Source organism: Alligator mississippiensis, chromosome 1 (assembly GCF_030867095.1).
Source record: "Alligator mississippiensis isolate rAllMis1 chromosome 1, rAllMis1, whole genome shotgun sequence".
Lineage (NCBI taxonomy): Eukaryota > Metazoa > Chordata > Crocodylia > Alligatoridae > Alligator > Alligator mississippiensis.
In genome coordinates, this window is record NC_081824.1 from 126,093,645 (window position 1) to 126,121,207 (window position 27,563).

Consider the following 27,563-nt stretch of genomic DNA (forward strand, 5'->3'; position numbering starts at 1 on the left):
GAGCAGTTTGCAGGCAGAAAGCAAACTGTAACTCAAAGAACTTGCTACCAGAAAAGGGACAAACTACTGTGCTGGGGCCAGAGTCGAAGGCCCCCCTCCTACTGCCGAGAACACGGTCACAGGGTTTTGTATTTAGGGCAAAGACTGTGTGGTTTGCTGTGTTTTGTTTGTTTTTTTGGGGGGAGGATTCGCTGAAGGGCTCTTCAGGGAGCAAAGCCAGCCTACAAGAACCAGCAGGGCTGGCCTACAAGAGCCAGTGTCCTGCAAAAGTCAGCAGGTCTGTAAGTGGGTGGCTACCCATTTACAGACCTGCTGACTTCGGCAGGACTCTGTACCAATCAACCTGCACTGCACATCATGGAAGACATTCCCAAGTTGTTGGAATCACCCATACTCAGAGGAGGGGAGAATAAATGATTTATTTATGTGGATTTATAAGAACATGAGTCCCAAAACCCTTATTCTCAGCATTTTTGCTTGGAACTCAACATAAAAGCAAGATAGATTAATCTAGCATGTATAAAGTTTTGTATTATTACTATTTTCTAATGAGTTCTGGCATCTAGCATCTCTTTTTTATTAGTGGAAAGGAAAGGATAAAAATTAAATTAACATTAATGCCAGCCCTGAACAGTAATATGAATATACAGTTAATTTGCTAATCCAAAACTCTTTGACAAAACTGCCAACGATTAAGTCCAGAAAGCATGAGATGAATATGAATCAGCACCCGTCTAGGACCCCAGTTCTTGAAATCAGTAGAGCTCTGTGTTGCCACAGGGATCCACCTGCTCCACTAAGGCTGCAGAAATGATGGGCAGATATCATTTTCTCGATATATGAAAGATTTAGTTGTGGAGATATTAATCCTTCCCTATAAAAACTACAAGTAGTTTCTAAGTATTTCTAATAATCGGTATCATGTTTCCTTTTTCTTTTTGCTTAGAAAAAGCATCTTGAATATTAATGCTCTGATGGATACACAGGGCTGCTAGTGCACAGCTCAAGAGTTAAAGTCCTGAAGAGGATGAAAATAGAACACTTGATTGCTGGTTGTCTCATCAGCCCTCATGAAAAGCAGCTGACAGTATGTTCATGTTTTGGAAGAAAAGAGGAAATTGGAAATCCATTACATTTCTCCTGATATTTCAGGCACAAGAATATATATGCAGCATGTAAAATTCTGAGTTTCAAAAAATGCACAGAGAATTAGGTGTTGCTACTTAAAGTGTTCAAGTCAGCAATGTAACACACCAGCAAGATGATACATCTTAATAGAGAAGAAAGCTTCCGTTTCCCTTTCCCCAGTGAATAGTAACAACTCTGAAACTAGAGATGGGTAATTTTGAGAGATGTTTTCATTCTGCCTGATTGTTGTTTGTGACTGTAGCCCCAGCCTTTGAATCTGGCAATGACAGGGTCAGTGACAAAACTGGTACTGAGGCAAAGAGCATCTTTCTGAAAATTGGTGACCAATTTGATTGTGGTGAACAACATGGAACAGCAATGGAAACAGTTGGTTGTCTCTCTTCTGACAGTGAGCAGAGCTGCTGCTGGTTGTACACCCACACACATGTCCCCTCCTAGCTGCTTCTCTGCCTTCACACTCTAAACGCCCTCATACAGCAAGAGATTAACTGTTGCACAAGGTATCAGCTTCTTTTAAAGACAAGAATGTTGTACAATAAATGTGATCAGACAGTCACCATAGTTGGCAATACAGGTAGTGGATATGCTGCCACCTTGGGACATCTGTAAACAGTGCCACTATTTCAAGTGTTATTTCTTGCAATCCACACTAAAAACACACAGCGTGGATGAGCCAATAACATTCAGTCTGTAACTCTGTTTGCTGCACAGCAGGAATAAATATGCAATATATTTTTAGATGAAAAGTGCTCAATTCCTGGGGTAGCAGAATAGTCTGGGATGCCTTTTAGATGACACTTCATTTTTCCAGATGTTCATGTTTAATTAGCGAGGAAGCTGATTGCATCATTGATATGCATGGTGTAGAGTGAGCTCTGATTTTGTGACATTTTTTCGTATTTTCTTCTCAGAAATGGCTAAAATGTTTACCATTATCCTCTGAAACATTTTTCATTTATTCGTCTAGTACCAGATGCAATTAAGCCCCTTGTGAACCTAATTTTTCATTAAAAAAAATCATTTTGGCTGAGAAGTTCAAAAGAAGCTGGGCCCGTAACTCCCTTAAACTATTTGGAAAATCTCAGCTTTAATATTTTTTTCCTGGAAAGAGAACTCACTCCTGCCTAAATTATACTTTATTCCTCAACATTCATGATACATGCTATTTTAGCCAATGACTCACCAACCTAATAGGAAATTTCAAGACTCCCTTTAATTTCCATCACTCTCTAATCTCTTGGCCTCTATCTTGCAGTCAGATCCATGTATAGGTAGGCCTTTATGCAGAACCAAAGCCAGTTGTAGGATCCGGGCTGTGTTTTCTATTTGTGTGGTTACCCTTATCCAGATGCAATTACACATGCCCCAGTGTTGATCCATTTGCAACTATCTCACAGGCTTTGTGTTTTTTCTTTCCTTATATCTCTCAGGGGTCAGCTAATAAATTGTCTTAAATGGTGGTGATGTCAATTTTTGATACTGTCAGTCACTCTGCTTGCCCTATGCTATCTATTCATTCGGATCTTTCTTTTTGTATAGTGTCTGACAAGATGATATCCTGATCTTGATTGATCCCCAGGCACTACTGTACTAAAAAGGTTGATAATATGAGATGTGTGCTTGATGCCAATAAGGACATAAGTTCAAGTTATTGTGGTACACACATGAGTACTTGGTGGCCACGGTATCTGTGGATGTATGTGACCAAGAATCATTGTTAGACTCTTTTTTTAACATTTGACTCTGGAATTATAATGTCATAGTCCTCCCCTTCCTGGTCACTTCCTTTCCTCTTGCAGGCTGACTAGATTTTAAAAAGGGAATACTAGGACATTAGTGCAGATGTAGAGGGATGACAGAGGACATGAGGCAGGCTTTTAACAAAGCTCTTTCTTTCACTACACTTTCTCTTTTAACATGAAAATCTAAGACACTTAATAGCAAAGAGCAGGATGGAAAAAAGCAGTATCTAGCCCATCATTATTGCTTTATTACATTTTTTTCTTGTCATCGTCTCTTCTATATCTCCCCCTTCCACCTTTCTCTTATATGTACTCCTAGTGTCTTCCATTCACAGCCTCCCTTTGACACAGCCCTTCCAGACTAACTCTTTCCCTCCCTAGCAGAGAACTCCCAGACTCTCTCCCATCCTAAACCTCTCTTGCTCAGTGATCCTCTCCTACCTGACACTGCAAGGCTCATAACTTCCTCCTGCTTTAGCCTCAAAACAATCCCTGTGCTTCACCACATCTTAAAGAAAGCCCACCATGGTCCTGAAATCACAATTCTTCGTGATCTATCCAGCCTATTCAAAACCCCTGCTACACTGAACGGATCCAGCCAAGCTCAGAATCACCACCCAGCTCCAACCACAGACTCAGTCTCATTCTCTTCCTCCCTTTCTCCTCCTTTCCAGGTTAGACCACTCTTCGCCATCAATTATATATTCCCCATCTATCACCCAACATAACTCCCACATCCTGTCACTTACTGTCTTGCTGTCTCCTTGTTGTCTTGCAGACATGGAAGCATAGGCAATATGGAGGGTCTAAACTGAACTAATCTTGCAGAATCCCAGGCACCCTGGTTCAAACCTGATCCTACTGCTGTTTGTAGTCCATGTGCTACAGAAACTCTTGGCAGCAAGACCCATGTCTTCTAGAAGCATGTAGATGCTAAAATGATGCCAAGCCTTGTAATAGAAGACTGAGGGATTCCTTTTCTAGCATAGACAGTGCTGAGAACTGGATTGGACCCCAAAAATGGCCCAATAGAGGGCACTAGCAGCTTTGGATAATCCCCAATTATATATAAACTGCTAATAACCTAATCTGCAGCTCAACCTTGTTTTCAGCACTGCCCAAGGGGTATATATTTTCAGACTGTCAAATGTCACATGATTTTTCAGGTAGATTTAACCAGAGGAAATAATCTCTTGCTGAACTAAGGGGCCAGCGCCTGGTTTCTTCCAGAGGAAGAAACACAAAACCAGAGCCAGCATTCCCAACCAGGTAGCTTTTCCTTCAACTGTAACTCAAAGAATATTGACATGTTTTCTCCAGAGTTTGCACAAATGCTGTCCTCTGCCTTCTGCAAGAAATTGGCAGCTTGCCAAATCCAAAATATAGGGAGAGAGGAAATAAATCTTTCTAACGGTAGCTGGTGGCAATCCCAACTCTAAGGACTCTTCCCACTCTCCACAGAGACTTGTAAAACATGACCTGATTTAATAAAGCTATTTTGACTCAGTAATGATTGTACAGTTTGCTGAAAACTACAAACATGGTGACACATAATGGGGTAATTGTGCAATTAAGATTTAAGTAATTATGCTGGCAGAGCAACCCTTTGATTGTTTTTGCCTACTTAAAAGAAATAATGTATTTACTCGATTCCAGAACAAATCCCCCCATCACTCCTTCCCCACCCCCACCCCTAATTAACATGAAGAGGGAAAAAAGCCCCTTGCCTTTGAGTCGAATATGAGGCAGCAGGAGGGGCAGGTGACTGCTGTGGCTTCTGATCCAACCAATGACTGGGGATGCAGCTGCAAGGGCAGCTGCTGCCTGCCTCACTCTCCCACTTCCCCCTGTCCCCTTCCTCATCTTCCTCCCCCACCATTGCTTTCAGGCCAGGCTCAGGCTGTGCTTTATGCTCCAGGCTGGAGGGCAGAAGAGCCTGCCAACACCAGAGCAGAGGTAAGTGACGAGGAGGGTGGGAAGAGCAGATGGCTGCAGCAAGGGAAGAATGGGGGAAAAAGGAGGAGAAGGGAGACCAGAGGGTCTGAGACTGTGTGGGGCAGAGGCTGCAAGGGGGGACATAAGAGAAGGGAGGCGGGAGGCCTAAGGTGTTATGGGGTTGATGTGGTGGAGGGGCATGTACAAGGGGGCAAGCAGCAGGGGTGCAAGTGGTGGGGTGAACCTGGTAGCAGGGGACAAGCTGCTTGGTCCGCCACCTCCACCTGCCCCCCACTGCTTACCCCATTGCTCCCCGCATTGTATTCCCCCAAACTTGCCCCTTTGCTACTGCTTTCCCTGCTACAACAGTTGGGGGGGGGGGTGGCAAATTTAAGATATCTCTCCAATACTTAGATTCTATACATGGACAATTATAACCAATTTATACATTTTCTACATATAGAATCTAATTATAGTGGGGTCCTCTTAAATTTAGGATTGTCTTAAATTTGGGTAAATATGGTAAATAGTGCAGCTTTTGCTGTTTTTGTGGGCTAGATTGTAACTTGAATGATACAGATTATAAATGCTTCATTCTTCTAGTTATGACTACACAGACCCTGGGTCAGGATACAAAGGAGTAATGGTACACTGTTGCACTGTACATCGCAAACAGATTAATGTTTGAGAAACAAACAGATTAATGGTACACTGTACATCCTGTTATGCCTCTGCGTGAACCCATAACCAAGGAGGGATGTTAACAGAAGCAGCCCAGGTTTCCTCCCATCTTCAGAACTTCAGTCCACACAGCTGAATGGAGATGAGAGTGTCGAAGTCTGCTGGTCATATAGGACTTCAGCGAGAAGGGAATCCTGTCTTAAAGGTGTATCTCTGAGGCATGTCCTGGGCTGGCATAGTGAATGCGTCATTGTTTGCTCAGGGCAATGCCTAAAGGCATAATGTAACCCTTGGGATGGAACGTGTGTACTGTTGCTCTTAGGGAAGTCAAAACAGAACCTGAGAATTCAGCTAGATCAATGAACGTAAAAGTTAGTGAACTAACGTAAGCATCAGATGTAAATCCCAAGAGGCCTCCTTCAGAGTCCTTACACTGACGATTCATCAAATAATATTGACAAGAAAAAGGTTTTTTTTCAGCGTTTGGGAATTCTCCTTACTTCAGCAACGTCATTTTGTATTAGTGCTATAACATACATGAATTAAAACATATATAAATAAATATACAAATTTGTAAGAAATAACAACATGTTTTTGTGGTTTCCCTGGTGGAGCAAGAACAGCGCATAGCTTAGTTTTCAGCAGATTAAATTTTCTTATGTATTCTTCCTCTTCAACCTCTTTCCCACCATGATACATTTCTCAGTTCATGCTTGATTTGAATTATTCAGTTAGCTCTCACCCATGATGCATTTCTTGATTCTTATTTGATTTGAATTATTCTGCTTGCTTCAAGAGCCACGCATGCTGAGATCACAGCCCAATAGCAGTAAAGTCTCAGGGCTTTCTTTTAATCATTATTAATTCTTTGAATTTAGACATTTGCACAACACAATATGCAATACAGAATTCTTTCAGTCACAAAGATGTAGTCTCTCTAACCAAAAGCGTACCTGGAGCTTTTTCAAGTGAAGCAAAGAAATCAGGGGGAAGATAATCTTTTTCATTCTAAATGAGAAAATGGTTCCTTTGTCTGCCTGTAAAACTTTGTTAGCCATAATACTTATTTTCACTCTTCCACTTCGTTTTCCCTCTATGCCTGAATTTTAGAATTGGAGTGGTTTTTGTTTTTCTCCACAACCATCTCTTTTCAAGCATACCAGCTTAGTTTTGCCTACATGCTCTTTCATCCTCAATTGCTGTCTCCGTATAACACTTTTTCTTTCTTCTTTTCAGTGATGGCTGGGCAGACAGAGATGAAGTTATTGAAGGGTATGAGCCTGAAGCAAATGGGGGTATCACTATCAAACTACAGTCTCCAGAAGTCTTGTCATTTGATGACTATTACCTGAAGTTACGTCTGGACACCAATACCCGAAATCCCTGGTTTCCTGAATTCTGGCAGCACAGATTCCAGTGTCGCATTCCAGGGCATCCTCTAGAGAACCCCAACTTTCAAAAGAACTGCACTGGTAAAGAATGAAATGCTTTTTCCCTGTTTGAATATCTGTGGTTTGATAAAACTTTCTCTCCCTTGGTTCCTTGGAAGGAATTTAGTGCTAGTGAAAATTGCCAGATTCAATCTTCTCAGATTCAAATCCTCATTCAAAGATGAGTGTCTCTAGGGTTCTCTCCAAGCTGTCTCCTATTCTCCCATCAATATATCTCTGTCCTGTTGTAAAGAAGCCAGTTTCTAGTCTCTCTGCTGATCTGCCAACAAAGAATGCAGTTAATACTGTAAATGAATGAGTCTGTTACATGGAAATCTACTCACTACTTAATCATTTCACGTGGGCCACCCACTAATCTTTGTCTTTTAGAGTATAGGCATATGAACAATTTACTGTGGAATACAAAGGAGTGAGGCTTTAACATACATCAGCTGCCCCATGGTAACTATCCGTGTGTACAGTCTTATCTATGGTAAGCAGAAGCTAATGTACAGCAACTTAGACTTCAATGTAAGGGGGTAAATTGCCATGATTTAGCTTCCACTGACATAGGGTGAATGACCATAAGCACCTGCTGTTCAGTAAAAGTCTACGTCTTTACATCCTACAGTAAATTGTTACTATGTCCATATCCTTAGATTTACAAGGGCCAGACCTGATCTGGATTTGAATTGCTGATCTAGAAATAACAACTCTATAACTCATTCCATGGCTGTCCCATTCCTGCACATTTTTGCCCTGATGTAAAGATAAGTAAGAAACAAAACACAGTTAGTCAAAGTGAGTGGAATCAGTGAAATGCCCAGCCTGGCTGACAAGAAATTATCTTTAAGAAGGCAGGATTGGGCAGGGGAGCACCTTATTTTTTGTCATAATAACATTTTGACCAAAAGAAAGGGGGTGAGGGGAACTGCATTTCTGTTTAAAGAAAAAACCTGTTTTTGACCAACTGTCTTGATGTTATCAAGACAATATAATGATAACTTTGCTGGAAACCTAAGGAATGTTGAAGGGCCTTAAAGCTGAAATGTAGCCCCCCGCCTGTTTTTTTATGCTATGAGGTATTCATATTTTGTTTCTGTTCCATTACATGACCCTCAGACAGAAAGTAGGCACCCCAGAAGCAGACTTATCTGTCCCATAATTGACAAAGCAATGGGAATATATGTGTGGACACTCAGACATTCTTTGGCATGACAGGAGCTAGGCAAAAGATCTGTAGATAGTAATTTTTGTATTAATCGTTTTTATTAAAAAAATGGAAGACATGAAGAAATGGACAATAAGCAGATTAGTTTTCTGATCAGAATTATTTCATGAGAATTTCTGGGAATAATATGATTTGTGGCTTTTTCCTAAAGAGTTTTTTTCTAGTGTATGGTACAAAACTTTGCAGTGCTATGACTGGCCCAATGACAGGGATGAGTTTCATCTTCTATAATATAAAAGATAAGTTTTTTAGAAGCTCATCAGTTGTTCTAAATGCAGGCAATTTGTAATCTAAACTCAGTTTATTAAAAATGCTATTATTTTAATTAAATTTCAAAATCATGATAAATACTATAGTTTAAAAACCCTAGAGTACTACTTTAGGTTTCTTTTACTTTTTGCAGCAACTGTTGTTTTTGCATGATACTGCTAAATCATCCGTTTTAGAACAAACCACATGTAGAGAAAACAATCTAAGATGAAGGCTTTTCCAAAGCTATCCTTTTACTGTATGTATTTCTGTCAACTAGGGAAATGGATTTCAGACTCTCAGCAGTTTCTCATTTATCGTCTCAAATTAATTTCTATGCGTATAAGATGAAAGTTTTTTAATGATATAAATACTGTTTTTACCTGAATCCAAGATTACTTTGAATTAAAGATGACACCCAAATAATTAATTCTAGACACGGAAAATTTAATCCACATCCCCCACATGCACTCCCACACAATATACAAGAGTTAGACTGTATTTTAAGCTATTATGAAATTGCCTCTATATACATTATGCAAACACACATAAATCAGGACAAATATTTTTTTGAAATAAAATTCAGATATGTTACAGTATATGTTTGATTTTTTTTTACTATATGATTTGGGGTTTTTTCTGGTTCCAAGATGGCAACCTCCTGCCCTAAGGAGTAGTTCTGGGGCAAGAGAGACTTCAGGTGGCAAAGGTCAAGGGTTAAGGGGTGGGACTTCAAGTCCCAAGATGGTGACTGGGGGCAGGGCACCTGTCAAGGGGTGGGGCTACCGTTGTGACAGCTCACCAAAATTCATTAAGTGGCCCTCCAGCTGAAAAAATTGTCCATCCCTGGTCTAGCTCTGTCCTCTTTGGAACTATGCTTCAGGTAGTTGACGGTCTTCTCTTCTCCAGATTAAATAAGCCCAGTTCTCTCTGCCTTCCTCATAAGTAGGGGCCTACTGAATTTGTGATGGAAGTGGGCTGCATGGCAGCTCCTTTAATCCTGCAGGTTGCCCCGTGCAGCCCCACTGCTGATTGGAGGAGAGTCCCTGCCAATTACTACTTACTCCTGATTGATGGGAAGGCAATAGCCACAGTTTAAATATGGTGCCATTTTTGTCGCTTGCCACTCTCCACTTGATCCTGATGGGTGGGGTGCTGAAAACCACAGTTTTAAATATGGCACCATCTTGCCTCCTGTCACTGATTGGCTGAGAGGCCTTAGCAGCTTTGCTGCTTCCTGCTGACTGGTTGGGAAGCAAAGATGGTGTCAAATTTAAAACTACTGTTTTTGCTTCCCTACAAATAGCTGAGTGTCAAAAGGCAAAAAAGGGGCCATATTTAAGCCAGAGTTTTTGCCTCCTTACTGATCAGGGTGAACAGCAAGTGGCCAAACCCCTTCACTGATCAGCACTGGGGGGAGTGCATGGGGGAACCTACAAGATTAAAGGAGCCACCACACAGCCCACTTCCACCACAAACTCAGCAGGTCCGTACTCATAAGTAATGTGCCTCAGCCCCCTCACCATTTTTGTTGCCCTCTACTGGACCCTCTCCAATTTGTCCACATCCTTTCTGTGGTGGGGGGCCCAAACTGGACACAGTACTCCACATGTGGTGTTACCAGTGCTGAATAGAGGGGAATAATCACTTCCCTCAATCTGCTGGCAACTCTCCTACTAATGTAGCTCAGTATGCTGCTAGCCTTATTTGGAACATGGGAACATTATTGGCTTATATTCAGCTCATTGTCTACTGTAACCTCCAGATCCTTTTCTTCAGAGCTGCTGCTTAGCCATTTGGCCCCCAGCCTGTACTGGTGCATGGGATTGTTCCATCCTAAGTGCAGGACTTTGCACTTGTCCTTATTGAATTTCATAATGTTACTTTCGGTCCAGTCCTCCAATTTGTTCAGGCATTTCTGAATCCTACCTCTACTCTCTAATGTATCTACTACTCCTCCCAGCTTGGTATCATCTGTAAATTTGCTGAGGATGCACTCCATCCCATCTTCCAAATCGTTGATGAAGATATTGAACAAAACTGACTCCAGGACTGACACCTGGGGCACTCCACTTGATACTGGTTGCCAACTAGACATTGAGCCATTGATTGACCCTTTGAACCTGATGATCCAGCCACTTTTCTATCCACCTTACCATTCATTCATCCCTCTCATACTTTCTTAGCTTGTTTTTAAGAATATTGTGGGAGACCATATCAAAAGCTTTGCTAAAGTTAAGGTATTTTACATCCACTGTTCCCCTTTCCACAGAGCCAGTCATCTTGTCATTGAAGGCAATCAGGTTGGTCAGGTGTGACTTACTTTTGGTGAATCCATGCTGACTGTTTCTAATCACCTTCTTCTCCAAGTGCTTAGAAATTGATTATTTGATTATTATTGGATTATTGAATTATATTATTATTATTGATTATTATTGGATCCATGATTTTTCTAGGGACTGAGGTGAGGCTGACTGATCTGTAGTTCCCCAGATCTTCCTTCTTCCCTTTCTTCAAGATAGGCACTATATTTGCCCCTTTTCAATCATCAGGGACCTCTCCCAATCACCATGAGTTTGCAAAGATAATGGCAAATGGCTCTGCATCATGTCTGGCCCTATGGACTTATACACATCCAGCTTTTTAAAATATTCCCCAACCTGTTCTTTCACCACTGTTGGCTGCTCACCTCCTCCCCAAACTGTGCTGCTTCTCCTGGGCTAAATCCACAGTTGAAGCTGCTCAGCCACTGCATGGCCAGGCTGGGGCCACAGGCAAAATATGTTCAAAGTATGCTCCCTTCCCTAGACCCCAGCTAAAGTACAGAGCTGAATGACATTTCTGTATTTACCAAGCATGTATAGTTTGGGCATAGTTCTAACAATTTCATAGGAGGTTTTCTCCTTCATGAGTTGGTGGAAAGATCCAAACAAGATAGGCATAGAAGTCCTTGTCTCCCTACCCCTTTCTAGCAAAAACAGTAGTGATGGATGCTTCATTATAGTTGGGAGTTGGGGGTCCCAACCCTATGATTCTATGACTACTGAATTAGGCATCGGTGGACATATTTCCATGAGACTCTACGTCACTGTAGCAATGAACTACAGTGATATAGCTCATTGCTACAGTGACATAGCATTGCTGGGCACTAACTGTGATGCTACTGCTACTGTACAGTAGCAACGAGCTCATTGCTACTGGGAAGTAGGGTCAGAAATGACCCTTGTGCTGCTGGGACTGTACAGTACTGGTGGATACTGCTCAGTGGGGTGCACGTGTAGATGTGCCCCGTGAGTGCAAGACAAATGGCCTCCCCAGGAGGCTCTCTCAGACATACTGTTCTACAACCCAGAGTTCACAATGCTTATGACAGATAGTAGAACAACCACGTTTCATACAACTAAGCAGGGAGAAGTGCTCCCCTGTACCACAGAGAAGCAGTTAAGTTATGGAACTGGTGCTCCCAACATGAGATTTTGTTCACAACAAAATCTCATTCCTGCCACATCTGCAAAATCAGAGCAGACACTTGCCTGAGTGAACAAATCACAGAAGACTGATTGATTCAATCAGTCTTCCAGGAATGGGGTCATCCAACAGTAGAACAATTTGCAGCCAACAAGAAAAAAAAATGTTATATTTTCTGTCCACAGGGATTGCACTCCAGGTTCCCTGAAAGATGTACAATGCTATATGCTTATCACCTGATTTCATTGCTTCAGAGAAGGTGGGTCATGAGCTAGCTAACACATGCCTCAAACAGTTCTGATTCCCAGAACTCATACACTGATTGAGCCATCTTCCAGTTCTTCTTCCTGTATCATTTGACCTATTGTTTGAATGAGCTCATGGTCCTCCTTCACAGCTGACTACTTCTCATGACTGTCACATATAGACATGGCTTGAGCAACAGATGTTCAGAATACATTTAAAGATAGTATGAATAACACCAACTTGTACCTCTTGGGTCAAAAAAATCTCAATTCTTGACTATTTACTGTCTTTAAAGACTTCAGGTCTCATTTATTTCTCTGATAGTATACCTTGCAGCCATTGCTTATCACCTGTCAGGGACCTTAGTCATCAGCCCAGCCTGGACTAATTGCCTAAGCAGGCACATCTACTTTGAGTCTCTGGATGACAAGCTCTGCCCCACCTAGTTAACCAGCTGGCTTCCTGATTTGCTGGGAGACTGGGAACAAAGTCTCTCCATTTATTTCCGCCTGTGGCAACAGCCTCCAGGACAGACAACAGTTTTGACTCAGTCTGTTATGGTAAGCCTTCTGGTCCTAGTACTCTCTGGCTTTCCTGGTTTTTGACCTTGATTGGCTCTGTTCTTGGACTTTTACCTGTGGGTTATCCCTTGGACTTGATAACTCAGCATCTAATTCCTGGACCCTGAGTCTGACCTGTGTTGTGTACTCTGCCTTCCCACAGTAGCCTAACCATTAGGATAAACTGCCTACAACTTGGTCCCTTATACAACCTACTTATAGAAAGGGTTTTCATTTTTTCCCATCCAAACATAGTCACATTCCTTATGGGTTTGGTGAGGGTGTTTTCACCAATCAGGGAACAAGCTCCTCTATGGGATATTAATATAGTTTTGCCACATCTCATGGGTCCCCCATCCAGACCTATTGCATCATGTTTTATCTTACACTCATCGAGAAAATCTTCCTTCCTTGTAGTTATTTCATCAACTGAAATAGTGAGACTCTCATAGCGGAACAATTTACACAATTTTCAGTTCATACAGGGTATCTTTCAGGCAACAGCCAAAATTTATGCCTAAAGTAGGATGCAGGCTTCATTTAAAACAAGTAATTCATTTCCCTGTATTTTTTTCTCATGCCCCACTCTTATCATGAGAATGCCAAGAGGATGAATGAATGAGCATTTTATTTCCAGCCATAAATTATAGATGTGCATTTCAGGATATATTAGATTATAAAGTAGATACGTTAAATCCACCAGAGCACATTAGAACCTGTTCCATGACCGTGACACACAGTTCCAGGTGCTCTTCTGAGAAACATCCCCACGTTTGACATACGTGAAACCCCCACTTGGGGCATCAGTATACATCTTTACTAAGCATTGTGTTTTAATGGGAGTATCTTATTCATAGATTCATAGATGTTAGGGTCGGAAGGGACCTCAATAGATCGTTGAATCCGACCCCCTGCATAAGCAGGAAAGAGTGCTGGGTCTAGATGACCCCATCTTGAATGGACATTCTTTTCTAAGAGTAGTCCTGCAATCTATTCTTTTCTATCTGAAGATAAGATCCAAGCACCTACCACCTCTATCAGATCGTTGCTGCATTGCATGTATTACTAAAGTAGAAATACATAGGGGTGTGCCTGAAAATGAAGGAATAGTTACTACCTAAAAGTAACTGAAGTTCTTCAAGATATGTTGTCCCTGGCTACAGTCCATGAGCCTGCGCGCTGTGCTGCATGTCCCAAACCAGCCCAGCCCCGACTCAGCAGAGTGGAGTGGTGCAGGGCACAGTCCTCCCTCCTAAGGTTCCCAGTGGTGGTTGGTGGGCCAGATAGGATTAACTGGTGGACCAGATATGGCCCACGGGGTGTATTTTGCCCGCCCCTGAGTTAGAACATACTGTGAGAAGTTGCATGTTAAAAATTAATACCTATTCTTGCCTGCACAGCTCTGATTTGCTGCTAGAGGGCTGGAGAGCAGGGGTGTTACTAGAAGACAGGACACCTGGGCTCTATCCTTGCGCTGTGGTGAGGGGGAGGGGAGGCTTGGAAGCAGTGCATCATGGGATGCTGGAAGATGGTTTAGACCATGTTAAAGGCACTTAAAATGTGAGTATTGCACATTAAAGCTTGTTAACTTTTGCTAAGTGCCCTCTGAGAATCTCTAAGTTACACCACTTTTGGCAAGGGTTAACTCTGGGCCATGATACCTAGCATGGGTAACTTCAGTCTGCTCCAGAGAGATAAAACAAGCAATTTGTAGTCTTCTAACATATCAGCATGCACCTCTCCCAGCCACCTCCCTCCCCACCCGGAGCAGGATAGAGCCCGGGTGATCTGGCTCCTAGCCATGCCCTTGCTTGCTAGCCCTCTAGTGCAGCGCTTCCCAACCTTTTTTGTGCCGTGGACCTGCCGTGGACCTGTAGGAGTGGTAGAGCCAGGTGCCTCCATCCCGGGGCTGCCCCTCCCCCCAGCTTTAACCCTGCATGTCACTGCTGGTGGCAGAAGCGACTCGCATGTGTGGACAGATGGAGGGCTGAGTGGGGGGGCTTGTGTCATGACCCGGCAGCCAACCTGCCACTGCCCAGTACCAGGCTGCAGCCTGGTGGTTGGGAACCTCTGCTCTAGTGGCTGCATTAGTGTATTAACCTTTAATGGGTAACTGCCCACATTCTAAGCTTAAAACTGCTTAACATACCAAAGATTTAGTAGGGTCTAAGCAACTTGTAACTGTGTAACTTCACCTAGTACAAGGGTATTCAGGGAAGTCCAGACACTACTAGCCAAGTCTCTAGAACCTGGTCCGCATTTACAGCTAAAGTTAAATATACCCCAAAACAGCACATCTCAAGGAGTTCCAGCTGTTTTTCCTGTTAGTTCAAGGTTTTATTACAGGTGATAAAACAGTACTGATGTAGCTCTATTTTATTCCAGGCAAAGCTCCAGGCCATGTTTAGGACTTAAAAAATGCTTAGGTCTCTAAAATCTTCCTTTCTGTAAAACTTCCTTTATGCAAGTCCATTCATAGTATCTGATGAAGTAGGTTGTTGCCAGTGCAAGCTCAGCCATTCTGAACTAATAAAACTCTAAGGTGCTATCCTGCACTATGTTCTGCCTGCCTTAAAAAGAGAGAGAGAATAATAATGTGCTTACTACCTGTGATAAATCCTAGTCATTATTAAGAGAGTAAGTCATTCATGGCCAGACAATTGTTTCAGCTCTTGGTTTCTTAGAAAGTTGTTTTTGAATTTGAAAGAACACAACTTCACATGTCTGGTATGTTACCTGTGCCAAAATAGTTTCTGTTTAAGCACACTGTTGAGCCCCCTGACAATCAAAGAGGTAATCCTGTAACAGATTTTTTACTTTAAGGTCCAGAAGGTATCTCAATGAATTAACAAGGTAGTCATCAAATAAAGCAAAGTAGAAGCATATGCAGCTCTTTCCTATTGTAAACAGAAGATAAAGCTTTTTATAAACATGTAGATATAATGTTGTAGCAGTAGAGCAATGTTTAGGGTTTGATATTGATATTTATTTTTTCTATGGTGGGTGTTAACCCTGAAATTGTTCATTTATGGGATTAAAATAAAGTGCATTCTCAGTTTATCATGCTACATTCAGTCTCCCCTATTACACATTTGAACACTAAAGCAGCAAAGAAGCAGGATGGATGAATCCTATCCAGCCACATTCTATGGTTATTGAATAGCAAAAAGTGTATCCTTAACAATGTCTTAGTCAGAATTCAGTGAACTCCTAAAAATGAAATGGTTGAGGAGGGAAGAGCTGAAAAGTAAAATGTATTGATTTTGTTTCTGTAAGTCAGCTTTCTGTGAAGCGAGGTCATCTTGGATACAGCTCTTTTCTCTAAAGCAGTAAATAAACCAGGTGAAATAGTCTAGGTAACTGATCTGAAGAGAAGGCCAATACAAGTGCCTTTACTCAGACACTTAGTCATTTATTTGATTATGTCTTTCCCTCTTTCTCTTCTCTTATTCACTCAGAGCTGGCGCATCCATTAGATTGCAGTTGCTAGTTTATAAATGGTCATTAGCCCTTAAATATGGGAGCAGAGGGGATATGTTAGATGCTGCCACTGAAAATGGTATCAGAACAGAGATCTCTTTATGCACAGAGGATGTGTCATGTGGGTTAAAGGAACTGGAATCCTTTTCCTAAACTAGGTCTTTGTGAGAGGAACTAGATGAGCACAGCACTGGAAATAAATAAGTTTCTCATTTTTCTCTAGAACAAATGAACATATGGATGTTCAAAAAGCCAGGGTAGGAATCAATCAAAGTTACTTGGTTTTCTGTAAGCAGCTTAGTTTAGATCAGGAGTGAACAGTATACATCTTCACCCCTTGTGGGGAGAGGAAAGAGTGCAGGCAGGGGGTACTGCTGCACACCTTTCAGCCCAACCTGCAGGCTACCAGAGAACACCAAATGCAGCCAAACACTCCCTGGTTGGCCACTAGGTGTGGGCAAGCCCCCCCCCAGCCCCTCACCACATCATTGTGGACCCTCCTCTGCACTCCACGCTGAGGCTTTGAGAAGAGCCCCAGAGCAAATGCCCTCTCTTGTGAATTACATATGCCTCCATGTCCCAGCCTGCCTGCACCCATACCTGGCTCCTCGCTTCCCGCACCCAAGCACACAGACCCAGGAGCTGCAGTGTGTCCTGCTTGGTGCCTTGAGTGACTTGCCAGAGGCTGCAGGACATCACACATAGCCACCTGGACATGATCTGGCAGCTGGTCACCATGGGATGCAGCTTTCTGCCCCTCAATCAGCAGTTGGACATCCAGTGTGGGGCCAGCTACCACACCCTGTGCCTACCAAGAATCCTTATGTGGGCCACCAACTTCCTAGTGGCTGACAAGGACAAGGACACTCAGGACGCCACTGATACCAGAGTGCTCAGGCACCACCGGCAGACTGCCGAGCACCAATTCTGGGCCCAAGCCAGCAGCAGCAACTGGTGGGACCAGATCACCCTGGACACTGTGGACAAGCTGTGGATCCAGACCTTCTACATCCATCTGACCACCTTCAAGGATATTTTTGCTCAGGTTCCCTCCCCTTCCATCCCCTTCATGTGCCAGGAGGTCAGTAAATAGTCATCCCTCACTCTGGGGAATTAAGTGGCCATCGCCATCATGATGCTGGCCATTCCCAGCAGTCTCTGCTACATCACTAACCAGCTTGGTATGGGCAAGTCCATGGCTTGGGAGGCCATCCAGGAGGTGTACCTGCTCATCCAGAATGTCTCAGTCAACTGTTTCATCTGCCTCATCAACCCACAGGAGGTGATCACTGGCTTCTGCCACATTGGCTTCCCCAACTGCAGGAGGGCTATGGGTAGCACCCACATCCCCATTCTCTGCCCACCTCAAGGTGCCCGGGTATTCATTAACCTCAAGAGCTACTTTTCGTTGCCCTGCAGGGTGTCATTGACTGCTAGGGCTGCTTCATCTACATCTTCATTGGCTGGGTGGGCAACACCAATGATGCCCGCATCTTCCACAACTCCCCGCTCCCCCAGATGATGAAGAGTGGGTACTATGCTCCTCTAGTCCCCAATTATGTCACTGGCACCATTGTTGTCCCTCCCCTCATCACTGGGGACCTGGCTTGGCCCCTCCTGCCCTGGCTTATGAAAATCTACATGGGACAGCTAGACCGCCAAAAGGAGCACTACAGCTACTGCCAGAGTGGGTGCCACACAACTACGCCTTTAGCCACCTCAGGATGTGCTGGTGGGCTCTCCTCATGTGCCGTGAGGTGGAGAAGGAGAACTTGCTATGCTTCATTGTCTCCCCATGCATCCTTCACAGCATCTGCAAGACCGGGGGGAGGTCTTCTGTAAAGTCTGGGCAGAGGAGGATTGGTGTGCAGACCAGATACGATGTGCCATGCATGCACAGCTCAAGGAAGCTGGAGACACTGAGTTCCCCACTGATGTCGGGGGCACCAGCCATGCACAGTGGCAGGCGGTCCATTTCTGCAAAGCCCTGGCCCTGAGCACTCCCTAGATCAGTAGGGCCAGAGGGCTTTGATTTCCTATGTGCTCCATCATGGGGAAGTCCATCACCCGGTGCTCTGGCTCCAGGTGATGGATCTCCTGCCCTGGGTTCCTCTGGCCCTGCATCCTGGGCAGCGCTGCCCACAACTCTGGCTGCCTGGATGCTGTTCGCCCTGCTTCCTCCAAGGGGCACACACTGGGATGCAGGGGAATGTGTTGCAAGGAAGAGATGTGCCTCCATTTAGTGTTGCAGCTGCCAAAGTTTTCTTGTTTTTATTAAAGAAAACCTGTTGAACAGTGCCCGTGTCACAACTTAGTCCCTCTTCCCATTTATGCAAACTAGCAAACCTTTGGAGGGTGCAGGGGAGGGAGTGAGGGCAGGGGCAGTAGAGATTTGTGAAAGGGGTGAAACAACCTTGATTAGGACAGGGAACAGGGAGGGAATCATGGTTATAGGGAATGCTGCAGCTGCTGAACTCAACACAGAAACTTGGAGGGGAGGCATGGGGAAGGGGGGCCTCAGTCCTTCCCTCCATGGTGGTGGTGCCCCCTGAGGCCATCCAGGCAGGCTGCTAGTGGGCTGAGTCCTGCCCCAGCTCGGAAGCAGCACTGGGCTCAATTCAACTGTTCCCTGAGCCCAGCCACTGGAAGCCTGCCAGGCACTGTTCCCTGGCCAGGCTCGGGGAACTGGATCCGGCTGGGCACTGCCTCTGGGAAGTATTCAGCAGCTGGAGAGGGGCTGTCTGCTTTGAAGGTATGTAGGGGAATCCTGGGTTGCCATTCAATGTGAGAGTCCAGCTCATGCTATCTATGGCTCTGCTATGATGAGCTGACACCCATGGATGAGTTCGCAATTGCCACAACTATGGATGTGATGCTGAACCCATAGCCTTACCCAGAAAGAGGTTCCCCATCCCCTAAATGCCTAAGAAGAGCCCTGCTTTGTATTGCCTGTGGTTTTCCAGCACCTTTCTTCTGCTTTGAATATACTGGGAGAGGGTGGGAGATGCTTCATTTTGAGGGATTGGTGAAGGGAGCACTGCCTGGGTCCGTGATTGAGGCAGGTGGAGGTTGCTTGAGGGGTTGGTTCAATGACTACCTCTACCACGAGACTCACAGTTGTCTGGTACCCACAGACTTTCCCCAGGTATCAGATCAGATGTGGAGGGAAGGTGCTGGAGTGCCGCTTTCAAGCCTCTCCATATGCATGACTTCGGAGTCACCCTGGCAGTGAGACTAGATCAGCTGAGATAAGGGTTCCCACAGGGACTCCTTCCATCACATCAGTGCCTGTCTTGGACTGGGAGGGAGGGTTTTTTTTCTTGTTCCTGCTGTCCTGTGAATCCAGCTTCTTGGCCACAATGACCTGAGAAAGGTCTGTGACCACTGGGATGGCTTATAGCAGCCACTGGTTCCCCAGGGGATGGTGGGGAGAGGGGGAAAGGCCTGTGGGTTGGGTCTAGTGACTGCCTTCCAGAGACAGGTTTACACAGAGAGCTTTGGGCTGGCAGGACATCATCATGCTTGCCTGCCCCATTGGCTGTGGGCACAACCTGCCTGCTGCAGCAGCAGCCACCATGCTGGGAGTCAGGTGGTTGAGGGGCACTTTTTACATCTGGAAGAGGGGGAGTGAGGAGGTGTCAGAGGAGTGGGAGCAGAACATCCATGGCAGCTAGGTTGGGAACAGTGTTGTAGGGGCATGTCCAGTGGCATTGAGGACCAGGACAAAGGCCCCATCAGATGGAGGGCATGGACTCAGACTCCAGGTTCTGGGTTTCAACTTCCATAGCATCAGAGCTTGTTCCTTGCTCTTGTGTGCCATTCTTCCTGCTCTCAACAATGCCAAAGAAGATGTCAAGGGAGCTCAGATTGAGTTTCAGGTACAACTTTGCTTCCAGATCCTGTGATGATCTGGGGACCAGCACTGTTGGGCTGGAATCCTTGGAGACCATTGCCATCAGCAGAACTTGTGCCCTGGGGCTGCCAGTGTCCTCCTTCTGGGCACCCAGTTGCTCAATTGTCCTGGGGCCTTCCTGTGCCTACTTCTTTGGTGGAGTCCTTGCCAGTGACTCCTTTCCTCCCCTGCTGTTGCTATATGTGTGCGGGGTGGCAATGGCCACTTCACACACAGGACAGCTCCTCATAGAAGGATATTCTCTTCTTCTTGGCTCCAGAATTTTTATTGGCATCATGCACATGCTTGCACTGGATTTTCATCCATTTCATTTTGGCATAGTACTGCACCCAGTCCCTGTTGTGGCATTGTGTTTGCACCTGTTGGGCAATGCACTTGAACATGTCCCAATTGTGGTGCCCTTTGTGGAGCTGGTGCTGGGTCTCCTTCTTACCCCAGATGGTGATGAGATCCTTCATCTCACTGTAGCCCTAGTTGTGTGTCTGGGGTTAAGTAGTGGAGGAGGATGGAACGAGTTCTTCCATGGTCTGCAGTGGTACCTGTGGGGTGTCAGCATCCAGGGGTGTGTGAGAATCCAGCTGCAAGGGGGTCAGGCTACACATGTAGATCAGGTTACATCCGGGGTGGGCAAAATATGGCCTGTCGGCTGGATTCAGCCTGCCAGCTCATTGGATCTGGGCTGTAGGTAGGCACCTACCAATTCATTGTATTTGGTCCCACTGGCAACTCCCAGCACCGGCCAGCAGCCACAGCTTCTGGGCAGAGCTGCTGCTGCCACTTCTCATGGAACTGCTGGACTCCCCAAGCTTCCAGGGACTCCTCCTGACCCTGCTGCAGCTTTCCAGGCAGCAGGTAGAGAGGGGAAGCTGCAGCATTGAGTGGAGCGGGGTGGGTGCTATCTACAGCTCACTTTGGTTCTGCTTGTGCATGGCTGGGCAGGGGAGTATGCGAAGGCAGGAGAGGCATGAAGGAGCTTGGCTGCTGACAAAGCCCAGCTGGGAAGGCATGGGGACAGATAGGTGGGGTGGGAACAGCGCAGGAGTTAGCATGAATGTGATGCAGCCCTGCTGGGCAGGCACATGGAATGCAAGCAGCAGCAGCAGTAGCCAGAGTAGGCTCAGCTGCAGCCCCGCTGGGCAGATGTGGGACAGGGACCAAGAGAGTTGCTGTTGACAGGCTTGGCTCCCTGCCCACTTTCCCCTGGGTCTTCTCTTGCTGCCCACCAGTGGCAGCTGCTTTCCCTCTCTTGCAGCACACTGCAAGCCCCCACCAGGATAGCTGATTTGTTAAGGTGTTGGACTTAAGATCCAATGGATGTATATCCATGTGGGTTTGACGTGTCTCCCTTCCTTCCCCCAGTAGCTGAGGTTTTTGTGATTGCAGAGCCCTGGACCATCATCTCTGAAAACTCAGGCAATCAGGAGAGGTCCCAGATGATTGGAAAAGGGCAAACATAGTGTCCATATTTAAGAAAGGGAAGAAAGAAGATCCAGGGAACTACAGACCAGTCAGCCTCACTTCAGTCCCCAGAAAAATGGAGCAGATCCTCAAGGAATCCATTTATCAGCACTTGGAGGATAAAAAGGTGATTAGGAACCATCAGCATGGATTCACCAGGGGCAAGTCATGCCTGACCAACCTGATTGCCTTCTATGATGAGGTGACTGGCTCTGTAGAGACCAGTGGATGACCAGTGGCTCTGCAGGGAGATCAATGGATGTGGTGTACCTGGATTTTACAAGGCTTTTGATACAGTCTCCACAGCATTCTCGTAGGCAAGCTAAGGAAGTATGGGCTGGATGAATGGACTGTCAGATGGATAGGAAACTGACTGGAGCATCAGGCTCAGAAAGTAGTAATCAATGGCTCAATGTCTAGTTGACAGCCAGAATCAAGTGGAGTGCCCCAGGGGTTGGGTCTAGGGCTGGTTTTGTTCAATGTCTTCATCAACGACCTGGAAGATGGCATAGCTCGCACCCTCAGCAAGTTTGCAGATGACACCATGCTGGAGGGGGAAGTAGATATGCTGGAGGGTAGAGCTAGGATTCAGAGTGACCTAGACAAATTGGAGGATTGGGTCAAAAGAAATCTCATGAGGTTCAACAAGGACAAGTGCAAAGTTCTGCACTTAGGATGGAACAATCCCATGCACCAGTACAGGCTGGGGGCTGACTGGCTGGGCAGCAGCTCTGCAGAAAAGGACCTGGCAGTTACAGTGGACAATAAGCTGAATATGAGCCAGCAGTGCACCCTAATTGCCAAAAAGGCTAACGGCATACTGGGTTGCATTGATAGGTGTGTTGTCAGTAGGTCAAGGGAAGTGATTATTCCCCACTGGTTTGGCCACATCTGGAGTATTGTATTCAGTTTTAGGCCCCCCACTACAGAAAGTATGTGGACAAATTGGAGAGAGTCCAGTGGAGGGCAACAAAAATGGTGAGGGGGGATGGGAGACATTACTTATGAGGAAAGGCTGAGGGAACTGGGCTTATTTAGTTTAGACAAGAGAAGACTGAGGCGGGATTTAATAGCAGCCTTAAACTATCTGAAGGCAGGGTTCCAAAGAGGATGGAGCTAAAATGTTCTCAGCGGTGGCAGATGACAGAACAAGGAGCAACGGTCTCAAGTTGCACTAAGGGAAGTTTAGGTTAGATGTTAGGAAGAAGTTGCTCTCTAGGAGGTTAGTAAAACACTGGAACAGTTTGCCCAGAGAGGTGGTGGAAGCTCCATCCTTGGAGGTTTTCAAAACCTGGCTAGAGAAAGCTTTGCCTGGGATGAGCTAGTTGGGGATGGTCCTGTTCATAGATTCATAGATTCATAGATGTTAGGGTCGGAAGGGACCTCAATAGATCATCAAGTCCGACCCCCTGCATAAGCAGGAAAGAGTGCTGGGTCTAAATGACCCCAGCTAGATACTCGTCTAACCTCCTCTTGAAGACCCCCAGGGTAGGGGAGAGCACCACCTCCCTTGGGAGCCCGTTCCAGACCTTGGCCACTCGAACTGTGAAGAAGTTCTTCCTAATGTCCAGTCTAAATCTGCTCTCTACTAGCTTGTGGCCATTGTTTCTTGTAACCCCCGGGGGCGCCTTGGTGAATAAATCCTCACCAATTCCCTTCTGTGCCCCCGTGATGAACTTATAGGCAGCCACAAGGTCGCCTCTCAACCTTCTCTTGCGGAGGCTGAAAAGGTCCAGTTTCTCTAGTCTCTCCTCATAGGGCTTGGTCTGCAGGCCCTTGACCATACGAGTTGCCCTTCGCTGTACCCTCTCCAGGTTATCCGCATCCTTCTTGAAGTGTGGCGCCCAGAATTGCACGCAGTACTCCAACTGCGGTCTGACCAACGCCCTATAGAGGGGAAGTATCACCTCCCTGGACCTATTTGTCATGCATCTGCTGATGCACGATAAAGTGCCATTGGCTTTTCTGATGGCTTCGTCACACTGCCGGCTCATGTTCATCTTGGAGTCCACTAGGACTCCAAGATCCCTTTCCACCTCTGTGCCACCCAGCAGGTCATTCCCTAGGCTGTAGGTGTGCTGGACATTTTTCCTCCCTAGGTGCAGCACTTTGCATTTCTCCTTGTTGAACTGCATCCTGTTGTTTTCTGCCCACTTGTCCAGCCTATCCAGGTCTGCCTGCAGCTGTTCCCTGCCCTCCGGCGTGTCCACTTCTCCCCATAGCTTTGTGTCATCTGCAAACTTGGACAGAGTACATTTCACTCCCACGTCCAAGTCGCTGATGAAGACATTAAAGAGTATCGGTCCAAGGACCGAACCCTGCGGGACCCCGCTGCCCACACCCTTCCAGGTCGAGACCGACCCATCTACCACGACTCTTTGGGTGCGACCCTCTAGCCAATTCGCCACCCACCGGACTGTGCAGTCATCCACATCACAGCCTCTTAATTTGTTCACCAGTATGGGGTGGGATACCGTATCGAAGGCCTTCCTGAAGTCCAGGTATACGACATCCACCCCTCCTCCTGTGTCCAGGCGTTTCGTAACCTGGTCATAGAAAGAGACTAGGTTGGTCAGGCACGATCTGCCCGCCACAAACCCATGCTGGTTTCCTCTCAGCATAATTTGTCCTGCCGGGCTCTCACAAATGTGAGCCTTGATAATTTTTTCAAATACTTTACCAAGGATGGAGGTGAGACTGACCGGCCTATAGTTGCCCGGGTCCTCCTTCCTCCCCTTCTTGAAAATGGGGACCACGTTAGCCCTTTTCCAGTCCTCCGGGACTTGGCCTGTGCGCCACGAGCATTCGAATATTCCCGCCAGTGGCTCTGCAATAACGTCGGCCAGTGCCTTCAGCACCCTCGGATGGAGCCCATCCGGGCCTGCCGACTTAAAGGCATCCAGTTCTTCCAAGTGACTCTGCACCACCTCAGGATCTACGCATGGAAGTCTGGCGCCTTGCTGCTGCCTCTCTACAACCCCAGTGAGAGACTTGTCGTGCCCCTCGCTTAGGAACACTGAGGCAAAGAACTCGTTGAGGAGTTCAGCCTTGTCCCCTCTATCTGTCACCAATTGCTTCTGCCCATTTAGCAGGGGTCCTATTCCTCCCTGGGCCTTCCTTTTACTCCCTATGTATCTAAAAAACAATTTCTTGTTGTCCTTTACTTGGGTTGCCATCCTCAGCTCCATGGTAGCTTTGGCCCGCCTAACTGCCTCCCTACAAGCACGAGCAGAGGAGGTATATTCATCTTTAGTGATCTCACCCTGTTTCCACTTTTTATGTGCTCCCCTTTTGGCCCTTAGGCTGCCCTGGATTTCTCTGGTCAGCCATGGAAGCCTCCTGGCCCCTTTCCCTCTTTTGCCTCGCTCGGGGATCGTCTTGCTTTGTGCCCAAAGGATCGTTTCCTTTAGGCACAGCCACCGTTCTTGGGCACCCATCCCATCAAAACTCCTACTCTGCAGTGCTTCCTTGACTAATCGCCTGAGTGCAATGAAATCAGCTTTCCTAAAGTCTAGCACTTTCACCCTACTAGTTACCTTACCGACTCGCCGTCTTATGTTGAATTCTATCATAAGGTGATCACTGTCTCCCAGATAGCTACCGATTTGGAGGTCCCCTATCATGTCATCTCCCGTTGCCAATACCAGATCCAGTATGGCATTCCCCCTAGTGGGACCATACACCTCCTGTGTCAGGTGGAGGTCCTGTACACAAGTTAGAAACCTGCGTGAGCGATGGGACCTTGCTGTCTGCGTCTCCCAGCAGATGTCCGAGTAGTTTAGGTCCCCCATGACTACCGCCTCTTTAGCTTTTATGGTCTCCGAGAGTTGCCTCAGGAGCCCCGCATCTATTTCTTCCCCTTGGTGTGGGGGTCTGTAACAGACCCCTACCACCAAATCCCTTTCTCCTTGCCCCCCATGTAGCCTAACCCACAATCCTTCTACTTCCTCAGCCTCGGATTCTGTCTTGATGAGGGTTGATGTATATTGCTCACTGACATAAAGTGCAACCCCCCCCCCCTTTCTTCCCCGACCTGTCCTTTCTGTACAATCTATAGCCCTCAATATGTACCGCCCAGTCGTGGGATGAATCCCACCAGGTCTCTGTTAGCCCCACTAAGTCATAGGTGTTTAGTGCAAGCAGGAGCGCTAGTTCATCCTGCTTGTTCCCCATGCTCCTAGCATTAGTATATAGGCACTTGAGCCCTGCGACTGGCGCCTTTGCTGCCCCCCTGCTCCCAGTCCCATGGGGCCCATTGTTTCTTACCTTCTTGTTCCTTACCTGTTCTGTTGTGCTGGCCTCCCCATGGCTTTCAGGTTCCCAATGTTCTCCTTCTTCAGGCTGGGCTGTCCTTGTGGGTGCCACATGGTTTGGTTTTGAGCAGGGGGCTGGACTAGATGATCTCCTGTGGTCCCTTCCAATCCTAACTTTCCATGATTCTATGTTCCCCCTCTCCGCTCCCCGGCCTGCATTCGGGGCTGGGCTCAGCCATGCCACACAGTGGGCAAGGGAAAACCACATGGGGGGAGGAAGGGAGGAAGCCCAACTCATCCACATGCCAACCACAGCCCACCATACACACACATCCAACACTGTCCTAAACACCCCACGCCCCAACCACACACGCAAGCATACCCACACACACCACCCACACACCCCTACACACACCCCACACATACCCACCCACACCCAACCCCCACCATACCCACATACACATATCCACACCTCCCCACACATGCACCCACACTGCCTTACACACCCCACCCCCACCATACCCACACACACATCCAAGAATCCCACACCCTAACCACACATCCCAGATGCCCCCCCACACACACTCCTCCATATACACACCCACATACACCCCACCCACACCATACATATACCCCACCCCCACCATACCCACACACACACACACAACAGTTCCATGCACCCTCACACCTCAACTACACCCCCACACACCTCACCCACACCATATCCACCCCCCCACAACCACATACTCTGCCAGCCACATACCCCCCACCCCTCCACACACTATATATAAGCAACCCCCCCCCCCACACACACAAAGGAGTACTTCCTGGGCAAGGGGAGAGATGGCTGGTGGTGAGGGTCAAGGGCTAGGGGTGGGACTTCCAGTCACAAGATGGGAACCAGAAGGGTGGGGCACCTGTCAAAGGGCAGGGTCCTGGCGGCCCTCAATACCTCACCAAAATGTGTTAAGCAGCTTTCCAGCAAAAATAATTGCCCACCCCTGGTTTACTTCTTTAGATCAGTTTGACTGGTCCAAGTGTAATGTCTGTTAGGTGCTCATAAAGTCTGGCTGTGAACATTAAAGCTTGATGGGTCTAATCCACTGCTTGGAGTAGACTATAAAGCCTGTGGATTATACCAAGGAGTTTAACCTGACACAAAACCCATGCTCCAAGGGGATAATGCTAGCTGTACTAGCTCTATCCTACCCATTGTCCCAGATCCTTGCTTCAGGCTAGCCCAAGGAGAGTGAGGAACTAAGGCAAAAGGAAGCACACTGTGCCAAGCTGCATTATGACTCATAAAGAGCCATTGCAGCACAATAGAGAAATGACCTCTTGAGGCCCCTTCTAGCTCTAGATTGCTTTGGCTTCTGTGACATAGAGCAAGTTTAGAGTCTGGGAAATGTAAAGTCCACTTTGCCCTAAACTGTCTAGAGCAAGCTACATTCAACAGGAAAGGGGAGAATGAGGGCCATCCTATGTATATTTTCAAAATATCAGAGCTGTGTATCTGTTGCTGCTTAGAGCATCCTCTGCTTTCTCCATATGCTGATTTTGATGTGCTTTTCTACTGTTACAGACAATTCTGGTCTGGAAACAAATCTGGAAGCCTCATGAATACAGTTTTTCTCATGAGACCTAAAGTACTTTTGTTTTACTGGACATAATTTAAAAATACTTTTTCTTATGGTGTTTTTTATATTGCTTCCTAGAACTGGGAAATAAAGAATTACAAAAAAATTAAAATAAAGATTTTTAATCCCTT

The 27,563-nt window shown here is 46.2% G+C and overlaps 1 protein-coding gene across 1 annotated transcript in view; it reads left to right on the forward strand.

The window, feature by feature from the left end:
- The window catches only part of GRM1 (glutamate metabotropic receptor 1), a 311,031-nt gene that overhangs the window by 226,595 nt on the left and 56,873 nt on the right, over positions 1 to 27,563 (forward strand). Inside the window, exon 4 of the mRNA XM_014605565.3 lies at positions 6,744 to 6,979. Coding sequence (XP_014461051.3) covers positions 6,744 to 6,979 — 236 coding nt within the window. The remainder of the gene's footprint in view (positions 1 to 6,743; positions 6,980 to 27,563) is intronic.